General features: G+C 35.9%; 1 protein-coding gene and 1 long non-coding RNA gene across 5 annotated transcripts in view; one reads left to right on the top strand and one right to left on the bottom strand.

Annotated features, from left to right (window-relative positions):
• Positions 1–24,955, top strand: part of LOC111613900 (synaptosomal-associated protein 25-like) — a 60,413-nt gene extending 35,458 nt beyond the window's left edge. Inside the window, exons 3-9 of one of the 3 annotated variants that reach the window (XM_023355420.1) lie at positions 6,918–6,995; positions 23,351–23,392; positions 23,718–23,766; positions 23,885–24,002; positions 24,066–24,194; positions 24,266–24,410; positions 24,477–24,955. In XM_023355420.1, coding sequence (XP_023211188.1) covers positions 6,936–6,995; positions 23,351–23,392; positions 23,718–23,766; positions 23,885–24,002; positions 24,066–24,194; positions 24,266–24,410; positions 24,477–24,542 — 609 coding nt within the window. In that variant the 5' untranslated portion in view covers positions 6,918–6,935 and the 3' untranslated portion in view covers positions 24,543–24,955. Of the gene's footprint in view, positions 1–6,917; positions 6,996–22,891; positions 23,127–23,350; positions 23,393–23,511; positions 23,561–23,717; positions 23,767–23,884; positions 24,003–24,065; positions 24,195–24,265; positions 24,411–24,476 lie in introns of those variants that run through there. The other 2 variants (XM_023355281.1, XM_023355343.1) reach the window with 2 other exon arrangements.
• Positions 16,582–22,800, bottom strand: LOC111614099. Of its 2 annotated transcripts, none has more exons than XR_002754876.1 (2): positions 22,674–22,800; positions 16,582–17,119 (listed from the first exon to the last, which is right to left on the bottom strand). It is a non-coding gene; the product is annotated as an uncharacterized LOC111614099 (long non-coding RNA). The 2 variants fall into 2 exon arrangements; XR_002754884.1 differs by lacking the exon at positions 22,674–22,800 and adding an exon at positions 18,988–19,355.
• Positions 24,956–26,533: the final 1,578 nt, after the last annotated feature.

Raw genomic sequence — 26,533 nt, 5'->3', positions numbered from 1 at the left:
TATAAAGTTTCCCACAAGATAGAGCTGATACTTTAACATTTACGTACAGCATTTTTGTGTGGCCAAGTGTCAGCAGTTATCCTGGATAACTGTAAGGTGACTAGTTTCATCTGTCTTTCATTCTTTTAGAACTTCTGGAGGCATTTAAAAATGATGATTAGTCAACAATCTCAAAATGATAGACAATATGCATCAGGATGGATGATATTTCAAATAAAAATATTCCAACTCCTAGTTGAATTACTTTGATAGTATATGCATTTAATTTGAAATATTTTTGCTAAACAATTCAGTATTTTCAAATACTCAATATTAGTCTTTTAAAGTTCACAAATTTGGCATCATATTATTTATATTCAAAAACTAGAAACTGCTTAAGGTAATCAACTTGTTTAATTACCAGAAAAAATATTTGGTTCTTTTTGAACTATCTTCAGTTAAAAGAAATACTTCTAGAACAGCTTTTCAAATCTTCATAATTTGAAAACTACAAAGGTCCATTTGACTATTTTGGATTTCAAATTACAATGATAAAAGATTTATATGGTGGTACTTTAAGTCTCTTTTTATACCTTAATGAATTTAATCATATAGGAACTATATTTTTACTTTCCCAGCTCTGTTATATATAACAGGGAAAGTACGGTGATCAGTTAAAAAATGACCACAATTATTTCTGTATGTATGTGTGTGGGGGACACAGTTTTATTTGCTCTCTTTGAAGCTTAATAACTCTTGTGTTTTTGTTGAAATTTTCTGAAATTTTGTAGGGAGGTTGTGTATTTTAGGAGATTGATGCTATTAAATTTTGGTGTGTCAAGTTCAAGGGAGTGTAGAGATAGAGGAGGAGTCCTGCATGGTATTTGGAATAGGGTCGGACTTAATGACAATTTTACTTGTTATTAGCATTTACAATTTTTTATAAAACTACCCTAAAAATTAAGCTTTTTGCCATTTATTATAATCAAAAATATAAGTTTTTAATAAAATAATATAACAGATGGCACCATAAAATTTTAAATGTTTCTGGGAAAGTAAAACAACTCATTTCTGAATATTTTTAACATCATTTATTATTCAGCTAATATGTACAATAGTTTTAAGAATAAAAATTCATATTATTGTAGTTACATTTTAATACAAACAGTTTGTCTCACAATTATTTTAAACTTTCAATTAATTATATAGATGTATAAAAAAAAAAGTAATATATTCACTTGCAGGTTTGCCTCAGATAATGTGGAACCTCCGTAAATTGAGGTTTCAATTAAAAATTAAATCAGCTATTTGAAAGTACACAGTCTAAGCTACTTTTCCACGTAGTTACCATTATTTTCTAAATTCTTTTCCCAGTGGGAGACAAGGGCAATAATTCCTTTATGAAAAATTCTCCATTTAATGATGTGAACAAGTCCATGACCACATCTTTAATATCATCATCATCTGAGATATGTAAGCTCCCAAAATGTTTAAGAGGTTCAAGAAGGTAAAAATTAGGGAGTTACATTATCATGCAGAGTTTATACTCTGCATGATGATGTAACTCCCCCCATACTGCATGTTACACTTTAGATCAGCTAAAAAAGTATGAATGGGAAGTAATGGACCAAACTTAGCATTCTCTGATTTTTTACCTTTTTGGGCCTTTTAAGAAATATCTTCGTGGCTCACACTTCTCACATGATGATGAAGTTAACGATAGTCATGGACTTGTTCAAATCATTAAGCGGAGAATTTTTCAGAAGGAATTTTTGCTCTTATCTCCCACAAGGAAAAGTGTTTAGAAAAGAATGGCAACTGTATAGAAAAATAGCTTAGATCTTGTACTTTCAAATAGCTGATTTAACTACAAATTACATTAAAAAAATTAAGTTGTTATAAAAGATTGTATCTTACTTTTAGGACATTCTCCAAATTTATGTTAGAAACATTTTTTTAATAAATTTCCCAGCTCTATGTATAAATCTTTACCAAACCCAAAGTATTTTTTTTTTTACAGTATCCAGAATTTGTGGAAAAATGACACGATATTACATTGATGGATATATATATTGCTATTATAATGCTGTGAGCTTGACCAGAACAGCTATAATTTTATGAACTCGTAACATGTTTTGATTTTATCATCAACTAATCGGTTCATAGTATCATTACATTAAGTTCTTTATGTTTTGTTGGCTCACATTGAATATAAGCCTGTAAAATTTATAACCACGTAATTGACAAGAACTCCATCTACACTTAAAAAGTTGACATGATATATTTACTAAATCGTTTGATGATAATTTATATAATAACTATCAAGTATATCATTTCTGTTGTTAAATTCCTTCTATAACAATTTTATCATGAATGCATCAAAATGTAAAAAATAAATTTTCTTCAGCTTTCATGCTGTTCTCGGTATTATGTGACCAAAAATAAAACCGTTGGGCGTTCGTGTTCAGAAATGGTTTTTGTTACAATTTCTATCAATTTTTGTGGACTTCCCACCAGCACCCCACGCTCTTATTTCTGGTGGTATAATATCGAGAACACCGCGAAAGCCGAAGAAAATTCTTTTTACTTTTTGGTGCATTTATGTGAATAAAAATCGTTTCTTTAAGACCATTTAGTTTTATGTATGTAACATTGATTTATCGAAATTTTTAACTGGGAAGTGAGTGAAAAATTGAGTTATTTTCTGGACAGAGTAAGTTAATAAATAGCGTATGACTGAATTATAATCAATTTATTGGAAGTGAAACAAATAGTTCATTTCTTTGAATGCGTGTTTAGTGGTTGAGATATTTTCATACCATATGTAACTATAGAGTTATAGTTTAATTCTGAAATAGTAACCACAGCATTATTAAATTCTTGATTGTTAAATGGTACATTTGGACAATGGGAGTCTATGGTAGTCTTATGACATTTTTTTGTGAATATCTTACAACTCCTCTGTCGGGTTTATTATAGCTAAGAAAATAAATTTCAGAAAAACTGCAATACATATATATATATAAATGAATTTACATGGATATCGGTCACAAAATTCACTTACGATTCGTATCAGTAGATGCTATAAAAAGATTTACTGATAATACTTTAAATCGTAACGTTATTTTTGCAATAAAATAAAAGATAACCTCCACAAATTTTCATCTGGTAGATGATATGGAATTACTACCAGAATTGGAATTAGCATAAGATATTAATGAATATTTAAAAATTTCTGTTGTAAGATATAACTATAATAGCTTTTTAACAAGAATGCGAAAGTTTTTTTTGTATTTTAATTGGATGAAATTACCTACGCTTGTCGTGCAGAGACTAGACACTCTCTTCATTAAGTCCAGAAAGATCATTACGTCTCATATGTAATATCACCGGTTGCCGTTGTATTAATCAATATCCATTTCCCGTTCCCTTTTGTTATTGTTTACGTACGTATGGTACGTTGTCATCTTTCTTATTCCATCTCCCATTTTCTTGTTTTCTATTACATTTCCCAATTCTATAGAGTTGATTCCGTTAATCAAAATTTTTGGCTGGGAATAAAACCGACTGCAAGATGGGAGGCGAGACTTTAATTTCTATAATTTTTTAAAAATTCGTTAATAATTATTACAATGAATTACTGTAGATAATTTTTGTCAAGTTGAACGAATTAGAAGATGTTAATCATGTCTGTTATTTAATTAATTAGTTGTCGTCGTTCACCTTTGTATCATTTACACAATGGATTTTAGTAGTATCCTCTATAATTAAAAATAATACAAATTTATGCAAAGAATTTGATTTCGCCGATAGATTTACATCTTATAAACAGATAACTGTTTATTTTTCACTTTTAACAATCAAAGTTTCTATTAATAAATGTGCTAAAAAAAAAATACAGAAATAAAGTTTCTCCAAAATTACTTCAAACACAACGTTAAAAATAGCGTTTAAGTATTTATTTAAAATGTTCATTACAGCATCACGTCGTTATTTTTATTGTTAAGTATATCATGCCTGCATTCAGTTTTCATACGTTTTTGCAACATTGAAATTATTCTGTCCATGATAAATTGCTGCTCATACTGTTGTAACATCATTTAGTAATTGTATTTATTATATTCAATTTTAGTAATTCTAAAATATTGTAAAGGTTGTATTATTAAATCGCAATATGTAATCGGTTCAAACACCGTTATTTTCTAGGAAATATCACATCCACAAACCCAAAAATACTAGCCAGACAACAACATTGTTTCACCCAGATGCATTTCTTAAATTTTATTCTTTGGTCTGTTTTAATTTTGTATCTACAGTGTGTGTGTGTACGAATTTTCGGTAGGAACAAACTGGAAATCACGTTATTTCAATTCAAAAATCCCCCCTCTCCGAAGGAGTTAGATGACCGACACGATTACTGCTAACAGGAAAAGTGTGATGTACAGGGGCAAGCCACTACTAATTTGAGATGGAAAGCATATATTTTAAATTAAATAAATTAAAAATATGATTAAAAATTGCAGCCCGACATTGTGACGATGTCATTAATCACAGACATCCTTCCCCTCCAAAACAGGAAATTGCGGTACTGGTTTTTTACCTTACAGGGAGAAAGCAAACGTTTTTTAGAATAGAAATATTATTGGCAAAATTGTAGACTAATGCACACAGCAAATTTTTAAATTTATCGAAAAATAAAAATGACGTCAACCAGTTTGGTAATTATTGTAAGAAGAAGTTCGGAAAAACTGCTGGGATTTAAATGTAAGAGAGAGAATTCCTTCTGGTTTTTTTTTCCTACAGATCAATAATCTCTCGGGAGACAAAAAGTATTGGGAAACAGAAGCGAAACAAACACTATAAATATTAAATGCGTATGGTTTGTTAAATGTACGAAATGCAAATATTTGTTCTTTTCATTTATATTTTTAAACGGTTCGGCCAATTTGAAGTGGAAACATTCGCACGTTACAAATTGTCCGAATTTTATATTTTATGTATCGTATACAGTTTGATTTTATAACTCTCTTCGGGTATAACAGAGTATTCCCCTTCTATTTGAACGCGTTGGTCGTAAAATAAATCTGGACTTACTCCACGGTTTCTCTCCGCGGAATCGGTATTTGTCCCCGTAATTTCTCCGTTTGTTTTCGGCGGTACGTTTGTTCGCATCTTCTCCTCCGGGATTACCAATACTATTTGTTTATAAAGATGCGATCCACCCAAACTCCGCTTCTGTCATATTTCACTTTTGTCGACAAATTCGACCGCGTTAAAAACAAACACGCATCTAACAATTTAAAATAATTTCCGGAAACAAAAGGCTAGATAAATAAATTCTACGTCATCGGATTCCGGGTATAAGATTAAATTTTATATAGGAGATCGTAGTATATGCGACGTGCCGGTTGTCCGTTAGAGTTTCTCTCTTTTCGATGCTTTAGAATATCGTCGGACGGTCGCGTAACTCGATTTATATTTTCTTTCGATGCGAAGGAGACCATAAATTATGCGGAATTACCCTTTAACCCGACACTTTTAACTCGGACGAAACTTTTAATCGATGGGCACGTATATAGCTCGGTTATTTTATATATACAGAATTTACAAGATTTTATTTCTCAGACAGTGGTAAGAAAAACGGATCGTTATCTATTTTCCACGTCCAGTTCAAACGGTTGAGTTACGACGGGCGCGAGGTGGAACGTGGTTTACTTCCGTTGCTCCACCGACCGAATTTCGGGTCGACGTTAAGAATCTGGCAAGTTGTCACCCGGCGGAGGAAGCGAAACGTCTCTTTTTCTTCCCCTTCGGAAGGCGGCGGCTGCGGCTCCACGCCCCTCCGGCGATAAGGCTTATCGGACGGGACGGAGGGCGACCCGCGACTACCTCTATCTTTTTTACTCGTTCCTGATTTAAAAGAAAAAAAAATGGCGGCTTACGCCAGGTGTTTCGTGGTCCAGTTAGAATAGAAAAGGGGAACGTGCCCGTCGGCTCGGTCGAATAAATACCAAACTAAAATTCCGCGAGATAAGAATATACGTTTTAAAATATATATTTAGCAAGTTTTCCAGGTAAACTTGGGTTTTTAATTATTACATCTTCGGTCGTCACGCCGTAGTCTTTCTGGTCCGTCACGGCTACTGTAAACGGTCTTTTTTTTTTCTTTTTTTATGCCGACGGAAAAAGTAAACGGTAACTGTATCTTTAGACGGCGCTACTTAAGTCGAGTAAACTATTGGTTAATTATAACTCTTCTCCAAAATAGCGCGATGGGGCCGGGTCTGGGTTCCACGCCAAGTGAAAATTAACACCCGAAAAAAATTCTCGTACAGTAATAGTAGTAATAATAACGTGGCGGGCGTCGGTGGCTTGGAAAACTAAGTATAAATCGCGCCGGTAATAGCGTCCGGAGGAAGGAAAGAAAAATTTGCACTGTAAAAACGAAGACCAGGCTAAAGGCGGGTATCCGATCGGACGAAACGCATCTCTCCTAGGTGTATTTGTAGGAGAGATAGCGTTGTTTACTGCGAGGACGAAACGTCACGTGTCTTTTTCGTCTTGGCTTTACGGAAGAGGGGGAATTTATTGGCCGCGTGTCTTAAAACGAAAAGGCGGACTTTTGACAGAAAATTTACTAAAGTAATTCCCGACGAGAGAGGGGGTGGGGTAAAGCCGGGATCGGCGTCTGGTTTCGATCGGTTCGACCTTTCCATACCGGCAATAACGTCGTCCGTTTCCGACTGGTTCCGTCGATTTTTCTCTTCGGGTCCCGAATCTTCCTCTCCCTCCGTTTTTTCTTAAGTAACGGGACGGACGGAAGTGAAGGGATTAACCGGGTGAAGTCGTCCCCCTTCCGCTAACGTGTATTTTTGTCCGGTGATCCGGATTCGAACCTTTCCCGTTCTAAGTGGTTAATTTGTTTTTTTCTTTGGCAGAATATCCACACGATCATCATGGATGATCGCAGCGAACTGGAGGAACTGCACAGAAAAGCCGACGTCTTGACGGACGAGGTAAGAAAAATTTCCTCCCTCCTTTCTTTAGAATTCGTCGAAAGATTTTCCTCTTCGCGCCGCGGAAGCGCGTCCGACGACGGTGACGTGGCGGAGAAAACGTACCCTCTGGCTGTCGGAGGCCCGAGAATTCGTCTCTTTGCGGACGACGATATCCGTTGGGTGTTCTCGCCTCTTCTGTGACGGTCGTGTCTCAAAATACGAAATTGGATGCCGGTTTTCTCCGCTTTTATCGGGTCGAGTCGGCCGTGATAAAGTTTTTATTTGATAATATATCGCGCGTAGTAAAGGGGGTGGAAAAAAAAGGTTCCATTCGGCCACTGCCGTTAAAACTAAACGGAGAGTTTTCCGACGGTCGTTCCGGATACTTTCGTCATTCCCCTTATATTACAATTTAGATAATCGAAATGCGTGTGAGCTACAACGGCTTTTTCCTCTTATAATCGAATCTTATAATATCCTCAATAGCGAAAACATTCAATCTTTGGCTTTTTTGATATTTTTCTACCGTAGTAAATCCAGTTAGGCGGGATCTACGTTGGTAAGAAGAGAGAAAACGGTGTCCACCGAGGATAAAAAAAAAATTTTACATCTTCGGTAAAACAATTATAAAACCTGTACTTAGGATAAATGAATTTGCGTTATTTTTCGACGTCAGTGGATGTAACGAAGCTTCGTAAACTTTTTCGGTTGGCATCGGGAATATGCGTTCGAATAATAAGTAATTAACGCAATTACTTTTGTCTTAGTAAGCCAAAGTTTTTAACATAAATGAGAAATTTATTTCTATATTTCCATTTATAAACTTGTAGTTTGGAAGAAGAAATTTAAGAATGAGCATTAAGAATATTTAATTCGTGATAACCTAGATGCGTTTAATCTCGGTGTTTATATATATATTTCTTTTAAATCCGAAACGTCCCGGAAATGTTTTTATACGTCACATTAATTCTACAATTAAACGGCTAATTAATATTAATTATAAATAAAATTAAATTAATTGAACTATTAAGTAATTTGTGTTATTTTGCATTAGTTAATTATACTTATTAAAAAAGATATAAAGAATAATTATATTGGCAATGGAATCGGCAATTGCAACGAACATAAAAATCATTGAGTAAATGGAGACGAATTGTCAGATAGTATTTATACCTACCAAAAAATTAATTGAAGATTATTTGATTAAATAACAAGTGATATTTATATTTTTGAAATTATTTTTATCTTATTATTCCTGTTTTATAACTGTTTATTTTTTTATTTTAACGATTAATTTATTCCTTTCGTTTGTCAAGTACTAATTGTTTCATCTATGGAGTGGAGAACAATGAGTAGATTATTTTGGATTTATTATTTGAAAATGATACATTTTTATACGACTAACAATGTCTGTTTCATTTTTGATATGAATCATTCCTTTAAAAATTACAACTTAAAATAAAATTTAAAAGTATAAATTTTAAATTATTGTCAAAATAATTAAATGAGGAAAATGCTTTGTCCCTCTTTTAGCACTTTCAAATTCGGATGATTTCGAAATTAAGCCTGGACACAGATAGTATGAGTTTTTTTACTTTTGTAAACATAGTGAGAAATTGCTGTTTCCTCTGAGAAAAATATGAAGTTTTTTCTGTGACGTAGGTTCAAAACAAAAGAAATTTCATAAATCTGCATTGAATTTCTCCTCTGGAACTTCCACGAAAGACAAAGACGTTGGCACTTTGAAAAATAAACATCATCGCGGTAAATGGCTTTCGGTTTTATTTACTCTGTGCCTCAAACTTCCTTCACCGATATCACTCAAAGATGTTCTAACGTTCGGCCAAATTAATGTACTGTACGTGCAACGACTTTAAGGCACGAAGTAAAGCTCGAAGCTTTTTTTCGTGGCGATGCTTCGCCCGGAACTTTCCGTAATTGTAGTCTGTGAAATGTGCACTATTCCCATCTCGAGTCTTACCGTCAAATCTGCTTCCGGTATTCTTAAGCCACAACTTTCAAAAGTTTCCTTTCCTCGGATGTTTTTGCGAAGTTTCACTTCTTCAACCCGGTTTCACCAGTGTTTTTTTAATGGAATTCGCAATACATTTTGTGTGTCGTACCAAATTACACATATTGTCATCATTATCGTGTATCATATTTAAGATGTATATTAGATTACCAAATTTAGCCTATACTAATTACATAATAGATAAACCTCGGATATCATATTTTACAGATGTACTTTTCCAGAAGTTCAGTTATGAGTTGTCAATATATTGTTTAAAGTATATTTTGAAAGAGTTCGATTTAAATTTGGTAAAACGAAGTCGGAGATTATAACGAAATATTAGGAATAAATAGACAAAGAATGAAAAAGTAAGAAGTCGGAAGGAATTGAAATAGTTTGGAGAAATAACAAAAATGCCTTTAGATAATTTCGAAATAAGTTGAGATAGAGAAAACAATATTGCCTGAATATTTCAATTTTATTAGGAAATACTAATTACTTTTTTTATTAATTTAAAATGTAATTTGTTTCTTAAAGGAAATCTGCTTATTTATTATAGATGGATGGTTTTGATGCTATCAAAACCAAAAAGTATATTATATATATATATACAAGTATAGACGTTTATTAGCGAAGTTACGGCCGAAGTTTTCATCTCTTAAACGTGAACGTCGAACGCCGCTATATTGTAAGCGGCGCTCGACGTTCGACGTTCACGTTTTAAAGATGAAAACTTCGGCCGCAACCTCGCTATTATTTGGAAGATTTTACAAAGTCCAGAAAGATATTGTTTGTGTAATTTTTTTATTTATGATGGTGTTTCATTTATTCTACTATTTATTTGTTGAAGTAAGACCTTATTCAAATTACTTATGGGTGAATGTAAATTGGATTAATCGTCTAAACAAAACGTTTCAAATAAAATAACTTATTAGTACTGTACTGTATTAATATCGAGTTAGTTAATAATTAATGTTGTGCTGCCATCTGGTGGTTACGCGATGAATTGAACGAATAAATCAAGTTAGATTGAATAGATGGATTTTTTTAAATATGAATAGATAAAATTGTATTCAAAACATTTTATTTAGAAAAGTACAGTATAAGCAATTAATTAAAGGTATTGAAACTTTGGATTTAATTTTGATTCAGAATTGCATTGCATTTTATAAAATATACCTAATAGTTTTCTTATCCCAAGGAGTTATATTTTCTTCCTATGTAATATTTACGTCTTGTTAGTGTAGTTTTAGTATCTATTGTTTGAGAGAACAAAAAATAAAGTAAAATAGATTTTGTTTAGATTAAGCATTTTTCTGTTTGGAAAATGTAATAAAACTTCATTTAAATCGGGGGTTCCCAACCGGTGGGCTGCAAAGCCACTCTGTGAGTTGGATAAAATGGTTAGTGATAAATTTTAAAGTCGCTTAATGCTGAAAAAAATCCGTATAAGGAAATTTTGTTATACAGAAATTACACTTTTTAGTAAATAAAGTATTATTTTAACGTAATTTTTTCGTTATTTTACGTAATTTAATATAAACGTAATATACAGTAATACGTAATGTAATGCTTCACGCTTATCAAGAGCATTAAAACTGTTTCATCTACGTGGACGTAAACCCATGTTTTATCACGTTTCCCTGTAGATCTCGCATCATCGGCTAATTTCAAAATTGTTTCGCAATTTGTTGTTATGATTGATAAACTATTCGCAGGATTCCCAAACTTTGCTACAGTGTCACTCTTTTGAGCCATTATCGACTTCTCGCAACACAGTTTTTTTTAGTAATGCTTAAACCCTATATTAACAGTTATTCAAATTCCAATTAGGCGACTTATTAAATAAAATAAAATCGCACTAATCTCAAAAATTAGTCTAGCAGTTGTAAACATTATCACTTTTCTAATGTTTTTGACATTGGTTAATTATAAATCGTTTATCTGTCAACGATGACATTTGGACCTAATCCCTCTCCTCCTCCTTTACAAGGCCCACTAGTGGCCATGTGGTGTTTGTACCCTTTGTACTGGGAGTTCTGTCACGGGTTCGCGCCGGCCACGTGGAGTTTTCCGGGTTTCCTCCATGTCTGTAACGCCTAAATAGGGGCCAGTTTCCCTTAAAAAGACCTCCCGGAAGGCATCCCCCTAGGCAGATCGCCCACGTGTTACGTTGCCATAACTAAACAAACAAACAAAACCTTTACAACCGGTAGACACGAGAGGGGCAGGTTACATGATGGTTTTAATAGCCAACGACCAATATTTCTCACACCTGGGCCGCGGTTTTACAAAGGGTTTACAGATTCAATTTCAGGTATCAAACTCGCCCCAGAGGAAGTAATCGACTTTTAATGGTCCTTACAAATAAAAAAAAAATTGTTATATAGAAATCTAACTTTTTTATTTATAAGCAGTTTTACATATATTTTTGGCTTAAAGAGCACTGTACGGTGCAAGAATTCGTTATACGGAGAAATTCGCTATATAGAAGTTCGACTGTACTTATCTGCTATCAACTATATTTCAGAAGTTTATACTGTACTAGTAAAGATAAAAAAGTATTAAAGCTGTGACTACCTGTTGTCTGGCCAATGATACTTAATAAAGTGTGCTGTAATTTTCTCACAATTGTTTAAGTATACCATAGATCCATAAAGGTTGAGAATCACTGATCCAGTCAGTAATTTCGGCTGTATGAAAATTACTCTATTTTGTTACATGTGGAAGGTTTGTCAATATTGTGCTTACAATATAGAGTTAAATAATATAAAAATAAGTCATTGTTTTTTAGTCTTGAATAGACTAGAATGTCTGGCAACTTATTGTGCATTGTTTTAATAATAATGTGCATACAATGTTAATTGAATGTGTATTTTTTATATTTATTTTAATGATCCATAAAACATCTAGTGCAAACATTACTGAATGAAGATGGCGGAAATGTCCGGAGGAATTTGACAAAAACTTCCACTATATTATTCAGTATGAATTATTAACTGATGTTGGCATTAATCAAATACAAAATTCACTTGTGTCACAATGCTCCTGTTTGCTTTTCTTAATTGAAGGCAACGAACATGAGAAATTTATAATTGACATTTATCTATAAAAAAAAAGATCAAAATGAATAAATAATCTGACACTTTGGAAGAAATAATTTACTAATTAATCATGATTTAATTTTTAAAGCCTTAACTTGTACTGAACTTTGGAAGAAGCAGTACTTCTTTTTGAAAGTAACTGATGAATATCAGTTTGTTTATATTTTTATTAAATGTTCAGCTGGCTTCAAAATACTCATTTATTCATTAACTAATAGATGTCAATTAATGCTCCATATTTGATAAAATCGATAAAATACATTTTAATCCTTGAATAAATGCGCACAGTAAATAGTAATCCATCATAATTTTTTTAGTAGCTATCCGTATTACAATGCTCTGCTACCTGCACAATTTTTAACGAATTTTATTAGCTACTGCATCAAAGATGGAAATCAAATTCTACTGGAATGCTGCTGTAACCTACTGGAGTTAAAAATGCACCCTCTTACAGTATGTCAAAAAACATTTCCCACCCTTGCAATGTTTTATGAAAAACCTTGAAAATCTTTTAATTGAAACAATACTTTAAACATTTACGTGCAAATTGAGAGAGGTTAACAATTTTTGCCCTTAATATTGAGCAGCAGAAGTGCTCAATTGGAGTTAAGTCTGCAGATTATGTAGGCCAGTGTAGTGTTTTGATCTTTTCGGAACCAGGATGTAATAATCGTAGCTATGTACTTGGGATCTCTGTCTTGATGATAAACATACTTCTTTTCAAAACTGATGGAGAAATATGGTTCTCCATCGTGATAGAGTTTATGATTATATTGATTAATTCAAGATATTTTACACCTCTTCAAGACCCAAATAGTTATGGTACCCACCTTCATGTTTAACAGCTTTGGAATGTTTTTCATTTTTCTTTTCAAATCTGCTACTATATGCTTCGAAGCTCCTGACAATTCCGTCTGACCACAACTTGTGTCTAGTCATTCACGATGAAGTTTTGGTATTTGGCCCATGAAATATGTTTCTTCATATGCACTTTAGAAAGAAGTGGCTTTTTTTTAGCATGATCACTTGTTGAACTGTTTGTAAAATATTAATTCAGTTTTGGAGTTGATAAAAATGGAACTTTCTTTGCTTCTTACAGCATTCTTCTGTCCTCGTGAACTACTAATTTCCTTGGGCGTCCAAAGTTTGCAAAATTTCTGTTTCATACTTTTTGAACTTTTTCACATTACTTCTAATAGTGTACCCTAGTTAACTGGTGAATTTTTTAGAAAAGCCAGTATTAGACTCTACTTCTACTCATCTTAGTATGATTTTCTAAAATGTTAGTATTTTTTTTATAGGGTGTGATTTTTTTTTCTTTCACATAGGAATCTACACTTTCAAATTAGAAGAATTAATCCTTTCTAAAGTTATGGAGGTTAGAAAAGTTACTTTAATGCAGTGATTAGCTAGTTATCCGCTTTATATTTTTACTTTCATTAATTACCTGATAAATTAATTGATATGTACAAAAATTTTTTAAAAGTTTTCACTCAGCATTGCGAGGGTGGTATATTTCAATGGTAAAAAATTTTCTGATATTTAGGAACTGTTTGTGTTAGAAAATGACAAAATGAAAATAGGGGAAGTAAATTATGACAATAAAAACTTTCATCCATATTTTACAAAATATTTTATCTAATCTCAATAACAACTTCTCTAACTCCAAGCTCCAAGGGGCAGGAAAACTTCAATGAACAAACGACTCAAGTTAGAGAACAATAGAGTAAAAAATGCCGATTCTGAATAGATAGGTATTTTTCTCTCTCTTGCTTTATATAAAGAATCTATGATGGTGTTTTTTGCTTTAAACAGCCCGTGAAATACCATTCAGCAAAATGTTCAATGTGACTAATGTACAGTACATTGAACAGATAGATTACAATACATACTCATTCGTGTAACAAAGTACTGTATAATATATTTACTATAGAAATAAGGAAATCCAAACTGTGGATGGTGATGATTTTTTCTCCCTGTAACTTGAATCAGAAAAATTATTAGATTTCTATCCGATAAATTTCTGGCTTTGGATGTATGCTAAAAAATATTCTTGAAGAGATAAATTTTTAACTTCTAAACTATCGAAATTTGATAGCAATAACTTGAATGTACTCAGGAGAGGCTGCTGTTTATTCAGATGGTAAGCTGTATAACGTACGTAATGAATGTAAATAGTTGAATAAATTCTATTTTATCATGTATGTATAGGCATACTACATAGAACAGAATCACGATGGATAAAATTATAGGTACTATGAAATAGTCTTTCTTATCCTTTTCTATTGAAAGCACATTAAACAGGGTTTTTTTTATATGAAAAAGATATTTCTCTTTTGAAAAGGATGCTATTTAGCTTGTTTCTTAGACTCTGTGTATTTCAAAACACTAGTTATTTTAGTGCGGCCAAAACAAATATTGGAAATCCCACGTCTTGTGATCGAATACGAAAAAATTGTTACTTTAGAAAATCAGTTTTTCTAATGTTTTCTATTAAATTTATGCTAGAATCACGTAATAGTGAGATTAAAAAACATTTTTTAAAGATGTAATGTTCCTAATAACAATTCAATTATTTTTTTCAGTTATTAATTCGATTACTATTAATGTATCTTAGATAATATAGAAATAAAATTTATCAAAAAATAATTAAAAAAAATAATTTTTATTGAATGTTTATTTAAAATTCATTTCTCTCTGATCGTTATTACAAACAAGATGAGATTCTAGATTCACGTCTAGCACTTACCTCCATATTCTTATCTTATAATGAATAAAAGGAGAAAGACCTACCAGAACAATTTGATGGAATAAATAATGTAATTCATGACAATACAAGAAATAAACATCTTAAAATATCTATCAAAGTAGAATTATTTGAAAGATTAAAACTTGAGATCTAGATCTGTTTTCCATATATATTATTCTAAAACTTCAGTTATTTCTGTTATCATTCATCACTCGAACCATCCTTCAGAAAAGATAGATAGATATTCAAATTTTACTTAAAACAGATGCTGACCGAATATGTAATGGAAAAATCTTACAAGGAAAGGCAATGAAATGAATACCCGACTTCTCTTATATGTCGTGTTTAAAATAGAAATAAATTTAATTTCATACAAACTTTTAATAGTCAGAAATCCTCCATTATAAACAGTTTTGAGAAAAAGTTAACATATATTATGTTAATTAACACGCTCTGATGTAAAGATGCTGGGAGGAGTGAGTGGCATACACTCACTCCTCCCATTGCAAGTTTGTATTCTGGGTTCGAACTTCAGTTTAAGGAGTTTTATTATTAATTATTATTTTTATTTTTTTATAATTTTACTTATATATATATATTCATTCATTTATTGTCATTAACAATTAACATAGCTATTGAAAGAAACTATGTATCCTACAGTGTTATTTTGTTGTATATTATTGTATCAGTAAGCGTATATATTTAATATTAGTAAATATAACACTAATTGTGTCGATATTTATTATTGTTTATCAATAACATAGTAAGATAAATGGTATCTTTCCGTAGCAATGTTCGTGGTAATGATAACTGAATATATAAAATGAAGTACACGGGAGTTTATTGTGGTATCTACCATTTGGCAAATTCATCTTTATTACAGTTCACTTAAAAGCATTATTACAGTTCACTTAAAAGCATTAAAAGGTCCGAATAAATAGAAGTCCAAGGGGTGGGGGCTAAATCTGGACTATTATGTGCCGATGATTAGTTTGATTTTTTAGATTTGTACAGATTGACTGTATTAACAAAATATTTTGCTGTTTTGTGAAAATAATTTAGTACTGAATATAACTCTCCTTTCTTGCAAAAGTAAAATAAAAAAAAGCCTTTAAGAAATTATCATTTGAACCCAGGACAGCCATGGGGTACACTCGTAGACATAGTGTATGTTATCGCTTTACTACCTATTCCCCGGGGATCTTTGTATCGCAATATAACCTAAAATTGGTTCCTTTTTTTCGAAACTGTTTACAGTCGAGGATTTAATTTTACATACACTTTTACTGTAAACATGTAATACAGTATTTACAAGTTAGGTAGACATTTTGTTGTCTTTTATTGTAAATGTAGATAATCCTTTCAATTACGTTGTTATAGACAAATTACTATTTAATTAAACAATTATTAACAGTAATTGAGGAGGGAAGTTTTATCACTACAGTCGACGGCATTTACTCGTAGGCTGTTTTAACTATTAAATCTAATAACTACGAATATTCGATCGAGTAGTTAAAAACGATTACAAAATTCTAAACCTTGGATAAATTTTCTGCAGTCAAATTTGATCCGTACTTAAATTTGTATCGGGTCCAACGCATCCAAAATGCTGTTCTGTCTCGCGGGAATTGAATTTTTTTGAAAATGAATTTATCAAATTACATAAGTTTGTTATCTATATGTTTCAACTTCAGTCGTAAAGATTCTTTAATAGCACGAGTCTTGCTAAAACGTATTCTACTTTTCAATCTTGGATTTCTTTTCCAACTCCCTTGTTACAAAGTGCATTTATAAAACCTCGTGTTTCTCATCGTTTGAACACATTCATTGGTATTGATTAGGTGAAAACTTATGCACATCTAAAGGAACAAATACGCACGCTCTATAATTTAGATTTCCAGAGTTAAAATTTACACGTACCGTAACTTGAAATCAATTGTACTCACCGAAGACTTTGAACTTACTGAGTTTTATGATCTAGGAAATATCGGTTTCAATTGAAAGAAGATAGGTCGAAAGAAAAAAACTGTATCTGTAATATATTTTTTCTTGTTCCACACTATATTTTCTGAATTAAGCTTTAAAACTCCTTACTTTTTTGTGTTTGTCTTGGCCACACAGATCGTCGAGAGCTCACCTCGGTACCGAGAGATAACTGTTTGGTTTCTCCAACGTTCATAAAATATGTTTCGGACTGTTCGGCATAATAAATGCCTCCGACGTTCTTAAATCCCAACACCAGCTTTTGCTGCATCGTTGTTATCGTGACAACTGTTGTCTGTTAAGAAAAAATAATTGTTAATTGTTAGTACTACTGACAAGAGTATCGTCAGGAAAAAAAACTCGGCATTGCCTGCAAATTAAAATGATTTTTGACCGGTTCGCGTAATTTTTCAAGACTGGCGTTAGATGTAATTAATTCAGAGATGCGACATTTACTTCTTTTAACGTTGTTATGACTTTCAAACGGCAGTATTGGATCATTTCTTTAGTTATCTGCTTACAGTCAATAACGTCATCTAAAAATTTGGTTTGGTCAAATCAACCCGCGATTTCTCTATTTCTGCGACTATTTGCTGTGGCAGATGACAACAGTAGAGAACTTTGAAATTGTTTAATTCCCGAATCCATCGGTTGAATCCATGCAGTTTGGTGGCCAAAAACCTATTTTAATATTTTAACAATTCCATCTCAATATGTGCAGACCGGTTATCAATAATCGATAGGATTTTGCAATTTTTCTGTTGCAAGTAAAACAATCAAAAATGTGCGGAACAAGTAGTGTTATTCGGCAGATCGGACAAGATAGAAGTTTCATTGAAACAAACAAAAAAAAATGGAGCTAAATGTAAAGTCGTTACCACGTCAGTCTATTTGATTCCAAATCATTTTATATAAATAACATTCTCTTAAAGTTTAAAATATTATTAAATAACTTCAAGTCAGGTGTAAAATAGTAAAATAAGCCCGACTAAATTTTTTTTGTAAAAATTGGATGAAAGAAACAGAATTTCGGCATGGTCACGTCCCTTCGATATAAGTACAGGCTGGTCATAAAATAACGTGACCGAAGCTCGAAAATTTCCATAATCCAAATTTCCGGTGCATGTAGAACGAAAAACAATAATAGGAAGAGGACGAGCCAATACCTCGGCAAAGACCCGTACACGTCCGCGGATGACGGGTGCAACATCGTAACCGAAGCTTACTATTAAAATTTTTAATATTTCACAGATAAGCACTATGTGCTGTGTATATGCTACATTTGTAATAAATGTTATAAAGCATTTTAGTTTTAGTGAAAGAAATAAACGCAACAAATTCCCGGTGCCAACGCCTTACGCCGTTTCCCTTCACGCAGAATCTGGTGACGTGGCGAATTCCCGGTGTTTGTATTGGAAATTTTCGTATATTGCGAGCGCGTGTCACCCCGTACTTACCCCGCAAAAGTTTGTGCTCCCGAAATCGCCGCTATTTGGTCAAATTACTTTACGACCACCCCGTGTTTTATATCCAAACTTCTTCTAATGTAGGAGAAAAATTTTAGTACTTCGTAAGCAAAATTTATGCTTTATCCAAGATAAAAGTGTATAGAAACTCCGTGGAGAATAGAAAATGTATGTTTTAAGCAAGGTGTATCTTATAAACGGTATTTTATAATCGTACTTTAATTAATTTAAATGAAACATTCACAAACGAAACCATAATTTGAAATATAGAAGTCAAAATTTTTTATTAAGTTCAGCAATGTTTTCGTATGTACAGGTTTAAATCTTTTGCATTAGTCTATAGTGGAAACTAACGAGTTATTTTAATTAGTTTGGGAATAAAAACACCGCTTTTATAATAAAAGAACGAATGATAAGTAATCTTACACACATGTCGAAGATGCCCGTTAATTACACGACCCGTGTTATAATTAAAAATGGCGACAGAACATTAGACTCGCCGTATACTTCTAAAATCACAGATATCTTTCCTACTTTAACTTAACATACAGTATATTGTATTCTCCCGGACAAATGTTATTATTCTGCGAGATAGTTTATACTTTTTAGAGAATTTATTGAAGAATTTATATAAATTTTTTTACGTTGGAGGTTGGTTAGATAATATCATTATTAACTAGATCGATCAAATACTTACGGGTTAATTGATACGGATAAAAGGAATGTTCCAATCAGATATTTACTAGTTTACGTTTTGCGAGTTCCATAAAATGTGGCAATTGTTTTCTCCATTTACATTCTAAAAATATTAAATTCATTAAAGAAAATTGTTTTCATTTTTAAACCTATTATTAATTTTCTTAATTTATGGTGTATATTTTTGGCATTCCAATTACTCCGTTTACAGGGTCCCCCCCACTTTAATCAATATGCGGAATATCTGGAGAAATTGCTTCCTACGAAAAAAACAAAATGTCCGACTAAATTTGTACCGTGTCGAGGGGCTACGGGACGGTACTGTCGGTTTTCCCATAGATGACGTTTCACGTTAGCGGAACTTCCTTAACAGAGCACCGATAATACAACTGTAAACTAGTGGTGTAGCTATAGAACGAGGATAACCCAGTCATCCTCAAACGTTAGTTTTGCTGGCAGGCGGAAGTAAAGGAAGTATGCATTTCCACCTAACATTTTTTGTGTATATTATCGTGACTTTTAACGTGCGTAGTACATATTTCGGGCATTTTAACGTCCATCTGGAATTTTTACGCATAATGTTGCGATTTTTAAACGCTTTATAAATCCACACCTTACTGTTGCATCTTATATTTTAACTGATCCTACAGCATACTACCTTTATAAATTGTGTTGGTGCGATTTGCCATTTTGTTTCTAACTAAGAGACGTCTTTTAAATACTTTTGATAAATGATTAAGTACGGTAATTTGACACGGCGAAGTCGTTGTCGGATGAGGTATTAAAATTAATGAATAATTAGGCTATAATAGGAGATGACGATAACTGTGTGTACTGTATATAAAAGAACGACCGCAATATTCCGATTACAATTTATTTTGGAGGAACGTATACGAGATTATCTCTCGTATAAAAATATATTAAACTAAATTTGCAAAATATCGAAAACAAAAAAAAACAACAACGTTTTTGTGTCCGATACAGAAAAGATTTAACTGTTTTACGAGAAATAAAATAAATATTAAAAGAGCTTTTAGAGAGAAAGGAGCAATTATTTATTGCGATACGGTCACAATGCAATACGGTCACAATTTCCTTTAACAATAGTCGTGCCGGCCATCTTTCGGGGGGGGATTTTTGAATCGAAATAACGAGACTTCCGGTTTGCGTGGGAAGTTCGTATACAGTTAATTGGGGCCTCCTACCCCTAAGATTTCCGTATCTGATCTCGAATTTTATTTATCTAACTCCGTTTCGGAGAATAAGGAAGGACGGACGACAGCGCGAATTCATAGGTTTACTAATTTGATTTCTTCAGAAATGCTAAAATCTGTTGTATATTCGTAGAAAATAACTTGGAATTAAAAGGCCGCGAATAAGGCATAAATTGTTAAATATTTAATGATTTGTTTTTAAAAAAAAAACTATACCGGTCGTTAGCATTTTCGACTACAATTTGAAATACAACCATTAAGTATTTTTATTATTCTTTCAAGTTGTCGGCTTTAAATTCGTTACGGGAGGTTTTATTTTTCCTCCGGGAAAAATGAAAGAAATGCAATTTATCGAAACAAAATCGTATGATTGAATCTAAACCATTTAAAAAATTGAATTAATATTCCGAATTTCACACGCGGAACTCGGTACGTTATTTACAGAATAAATAATTATATATTGGAAATCAAATTGAAAATGCCTTGTTATTTCGGACAATTTTTTTATATTTTCAAAAGTTCTTATTGTTTACGAATGAGATGTAAGAATTTGCAATTCTCGGACAGAACCGGTTAGACGTACTGTACAGTACATTTTTATCGTCTTACGATAAGTCTTTCCCGGACGTCAGTTTTATGTTTAAATCCTAAGCTTTTGCCAGCTTAAGTTAAAAATTCTATTGTTTGTGCGACGGACGGAGATGGGAAGAAAAACCGAAACGTTTGTTTTTCGAATGGCGCAAACTGTCAAAAACAAGTTGTTAAGAACCGTGTCCGAACGTGTGGAAGCCGACGTGATAATTACCTTTTAAGTTACTTGGAAAAATAAAAAAAACGAATCGAACGGTTATTAAGGAAATAATTTTACAAAAAAAAACCACGTCCAAATACCGGTTTAAATGAGAGGAAAAATGAAATAAGTAAATTCTACCGACGTTCGTCCGTCCCCGTCTTATAAGATCGAAATGAAATATGCCGATTTTCACTTAAAATCGGACGTAAATAAATTAAGAACATTACTTTGTCCGTTAAATTATCCAAAAGACAAAAATAAGTCGGCGCATCTCTTTAAAGAGCCATAACGTTAGTAATAATTGTGTAAGTACGAAGAAAGGCGCATCCAAAATAGCCGGAGAAATTTTACATCAACGAAAAATAGAAATCGAATTTACAAAGGAATTAACTTTGTTGGAAAGGAAGGATTTCGTTCGATTGGCCGCGAATGTTCGGTCGAATCGGTTAGTCAAGTACGTAAACCCGACGGACCCGATTAATTCGGAGAAGGTGGAGTGGTTTCAAAGTTTCTTAAAACTCTTCTCTTTTATTAATTAAAGGAAACCGGCAAATACCCCGGTGTTGTTTTCGAAACGAGAATTTCTCTTTTGTCCACTCCCCAACGGGTTCGGATCCCCGCCTCCGTCGGGCTGCGACCGGAACGAGAAATTCGGTAGCCGCTAAAAACGGTTTTAAATTTTCGGCCAGGGTGGGCGAATTAGGGACGGACGACGCCCGGTGCTTCCCCAGTTTTCCACTCGTTCCTTCCTTAAATGGAGGCCCCGTCTTTCCGACTTAACGTACTTCGGTGGTTGGCCCGGCCACCGCTCTTCTAAGATCACGAAACGCAGTTTTAAACAATCGTTGCGTATTTCTCACCTAATTAAACGTTTCGGTCGTTCAACGGCGCGACTTAATACCAAATGTAATTTTATAACAATCGATCGCCGCAAGTTTAACCGTATTCTATATGGTTTCCACGGTGCGCGGAGAAAAAAGTCAGTTTTACCCTTAATGACAATTGTAATTAATATTTACTCCATTTGCTTTTTAAATGTTCAAGATTTTTTTTTTTGCCAAATTTACAAAATAATTTCTCTAATAAATTAATTGAGTTTAATGGTTTTCGTTTCGATCCAACATTTTATCGCCAACGGTCCCCCGAACGTCCCTCTCACCCGGGGTACCGGGTGGTGCCGGACTAGACCGCTTCGCTATCTTTAAAAATTCGATTTAAGCTTCCCTTTCGGGTGAGGCGGAGAAGATGGTTTCGCACCCTCCGCGCTTGGCGCTCTTCTAACCGGAAATAAAACGTACGCCCGGATAATACGCTTCCGGAATTCCTTTCTTTTCGATTCCCGCGAAGTGGAGACGGGAAAGAAATCCACCGCGGCGTTCCTTTCGTACAGTACACTCGCTCGGCTCCCGGCATTTGAAGGTCGCCGGGAGAAATCGCCTCCGATCGATGGTGCGAGCGGTCGACGCCGCGCGCTGCGGAATTGCCGCCGTGGACGGGAAAGGACGCCGGCCGAGACGTCGCCCACTGACCAAATCTGATCGCCGCGCCGTCGCTCTCCCCTGCCTACGGGGAAACTCGTCCCTCCCCGGAGTCGGCCGGAGACGTCCGAAATCCCCCTTCCGGACTGCAGGTGGAAGATCCGTTCGAGAGTTTCCGAATCGAGTACTAAAAATCACCTACCTGAGGCGAGCTGGAGCCCGCGCCGGAGACGCTCTCGCGCCGCCACCCGTCCCTCCTCTTCTCGCCACCAGACGGCGACACCGGAGACGGAAGCGTCGGAGGTCGCGTCTCTCGGCCGCTCTTCCGGAAGCGGCGCGAAAGTGGCGACTCTCTCCGGCCGTGAGAGGAACCTGGCGCTTCAGGGGGGAAAGCAGCGGCGGGTGGACCGGTGACGTAACCGTCGACGCGCGCCCTCTACCTCGCCCGGGTCGGTCCCGGACGATATAACTCCGACCGCCCCGACGGACGGCGGAACGGACCTCTCGGCCCGCGTCCGACGTTCGGTGGCCGGTGCGACCCTACAGGCGCAACATGGTGGTCGGTCCTCCCTCGCCCACCCCTTCGTCCGTTTCGGACCCGGACCCGGACTCTCCGGCGGGCCTGAGGACCAGGATAAGCGACGCCACCGGTCAGGTAGGAAAATGTTTCTCGTCGCGCGCCGGGCGCGAGGAGGACGTCCTCTCTTCGTAAATTCCCCAGACGGGATTTTTCGGAACCACAGCCGGCTCTTACGGATAATGGAATTTTTCCGGGAACGGGCGAAGGGAAGAGAGTCCGATTCCCGAATTAACGGCGGAGAGAGGCGGCGGGCGCCGAAAGAGAGGTGGAAATTAATTGGAATCGTTTTCTTTTGCCAGAGTCTGGAGAGCACCCGGCGCATGCTGCAGCTATGTGAAGAGGTGAGTCTGGTTTTTGTTTACAAATTTTCGGTGTTTTTTATTGTGACCAGAAGGGTATAACCTTCCGGTTGGATGGATTCGGGTGTAATAACCGTGTTTCCTCCCGGACGCTGCCTCAGAGCAAGGACGCCGGAATTCGCACCTTGGTGGCTCTGGACGAACAAGGAGGTAAGTGGACGGCTTTTTCCCGCCATCGCGCGGCGCACGTTTTTACGTCTGGTAAGTGTGTCGGGTGTCCGGACGACGGTTTCTTTTGTTTCGTGGCAGCTCGTTCTTTTCGTTTGTTCGGTTCGCTTTACCCTTTTTTGTTTTTCCTTTTATTTAGAGCCAAGACGTGGGAGCCCAAACGCTGATTATGTTGGACGAACAAGGGGGTAAGCCGACATTCGGGCGGCTTCTTTCGCTCTTTTCCCATCGCGCGCTTGCCGGTCGGTCGCGTGGCGTCTTTGGCCTTTTCCCTAATTGCCGACACCCGGGCGCTTGTCTTTTCAGAGCAACTGGACAGAATCGAGGAGGACATGGACAAGATCAATGCCGACATGAAGGAGGCCGAGAAGAACCTGACGGGGATGGAGAAGTGTTGCGGCCTATGCGTGTGTCCCTGTCAAAAGTAAGTAGCGGCGCGCCGTGCGCACCGTTCCTGGCGGGGAGATAACGTCCGGTTTGGTGGCAGGGGGAAGGAGTTTAAGGAAGACGCCAGCACGTGGAAATCCAGCGAAGACGGGAAGATCGTCAACAGTCAGCCCACTCGGGTGATGGACGAGCGTAACGGGGCGGGGCCCGCCGGAGGATACGTGGCCAAGTACGTATTGTACGGGGATGCGGGCGCGCTCCGGTCTCGGGGGGACTCAGGCCGTTTTTGTCTCTCGGCAGGATCACTAACGACGACCGCGAGGAGGAGATGGAGGACAACATGCAACAGGTCAACACCATGATCGGCAATCTGCGGAACATGGCCATCGACATGGGAAGCGAGATCGAATCGCAGAACCGACAGTTAGACAGGGTCAACCAAAAGGTGAGTCTTGGGCAGTATCTCGTTATCCCGGCCGAGATCTTATTAATTTGGTTTTGTCGCCGGCAGGCCACTTCCAACGAGTCCAGGATCATGTCGGCCAACCAGAGAGCCACCAAGCTGCTGAAGGATTGAAGTCTCCGTCCCTCCACCCGTTTCCGCGGACGGCATCTTCCCTTCCTCCTATCAGTGTACTTATCTTCCGCCCTCGTCCCCACTCCCGGGGGGCGGCGGCCCAAGGCAAAAAGGCGGGACCTGCCGGACATTCCGTTATTTCCTCTCAGCCGGAGGAGTTCGTTGCGTGTCGTACTTACCGAATAAATATAAAACGGGACGGATCCAAATGGGAATTATATACACAAAGACGATATACACAAATATGTATCGTTGTAAATAGTCCGTGGTGGAATATTTTTGTGGCTCGTCGTTTAGTTAAAAAAAAAAAATGGAAAAATATTTTGTGCCCGTTGTTTTCCTAAAGAAGCTCTTCCCGCTTCCGTATTCTTAAAGTTTTGTAAAGATTGTGAATAAATGGAAACTGCAGTCCACTCCTTTTCGCCTCCTTCCTCTTTCTCGCCGCGGTTAACTTCTACCTTCGTCCGCGTTTTGACGGTAAATTCCGGGAATTAGAAGATGCCGGTAAGACCGGTATTCCGGAAACCCGGACCGCACGTTTTGAGGTGGTGGTAAAATCAGAAACGGAAACGACCCGCCGTTTCCCCACCGGTTTGGGTTTTCTCTATTTTGTCGCGCGTACGGAAACGGAGGCGCACTCTAGCGGTCCGAAAAGTAATTAAAATTCCGCGCGTGTCGGTGCTTTCTCATTTCCGGCAGGTGTTTAGTTTTTGGAGTACGGTAGGTAGAATTTTCCGGGAATATTTAATATTTTAACTATTATTCGAGTGGAAAATGATTACGGCGTGCCATTTTTTTTTGCCAGTCGACCGGGCGGTTTTTTCAAATGTAATCTTATAATTTCGTCGGGCGAGTGATCTTTCTACGACCGGACCAAGTACTACAAAGGGAACTACAAAACCTCACGTCCACCCAAACTTTTTTTAAGTCTATTCTTCTGCGTCGACGACGAAAACGGGTGGGAAGGACCCGACCGAGTTAGTCTTTTTCCGTCTACGAAAGGGGTGCCCGCCTGGCACGGAATATTAACGATTCGCCGTTTTGAAGAAGTATGCGGCAAAAATTCTACGACTTGGTGAAAATCGGGTAAAAAGTAAAAGAAATATAGTAAAATGTATACAAAATATTTAAAATAAGAAGAAATATAATTGGACGAGAAGGCATTTAAATAGGAAAACGTTTCCAAATTAAATTTTAGGCGTTAATTTCGCCTACCTGTCAATTGGCTTTAACCCCGTGTAAAATAAACCGACCACCGATAACATTTAAAATTTTGATGAAGCGTCTGTTATCGTATTTTTAATTATTATAAAATGGCAAAAAGCTTAATTTTGAGGGAAAAGGACGAGTTTCGTTAAAAATTGTAAATGCTAATAACCGGTAAAATCGTCATTAAATCCGACCATACCGGAGATACCCGCCACCCCATTACTCGGCCACCCCTCGACCTTTAACTACTAAAATTTAATAGCATCGATTCCTCTAATAAACAAACCGTCCTGCAAAGTTTGGACAAATAGTGCGGGAGTTATTAAGCTTGAAAGAGGGGAAGGAAATTTTACAAAAATTTATAGTTTTACTCCTATTTTGTAAGGGGCCGTTCATAAATGACGTCCGTTTATTTCATTAAATCTTGTACGTTTCGTTTCTACTTACGGTGTCTATCGTGCGTAAAGTGACGAAGTTTTTAACGGGGTTGGACGTCCGAGGAGGGAGAGGATTACGTTTGCTCTTTAAAAGCAAAATAATTCGAATAGAAGTAGCATCTTACCCGCACGCGCATGGATATCTAATTCGAATAACAACGTGGTCGACGATCGGCGCGGTGACGTCTAACCAGACCGGGCCATCAGGGCGCCACTAACTTCCGAATGGGTAGTCCGAATCGCTTTTTTTAAAGGGGAAGTGTTCGCGAATATGTTTTAATACTTAGCGCCTTAATTAATCCAATGTATCGAACGCGTATTTTATTACGTAGATGGATATTTAGC

This window comes from Centruroides sculpturatus, unplaced genomic scaffold, assembly GCF_000671375.1.
Source record: "Centruroides sculpturatus isolate CEXI.00-Female unplaced genomic scaffold, Cexi_2.0 scaffold18, whole genome shotgun sequence".
NCBI classification, from domain to species: Eukaryota; Metazoa; Arthropoda; class Arachnida; order Scorpiones; family Buthidae; genus Centruroides; species Centruroides sculpturatus.
This window is presented reverse-complemented; position numbering and strand designations above follow the sequence as displayed.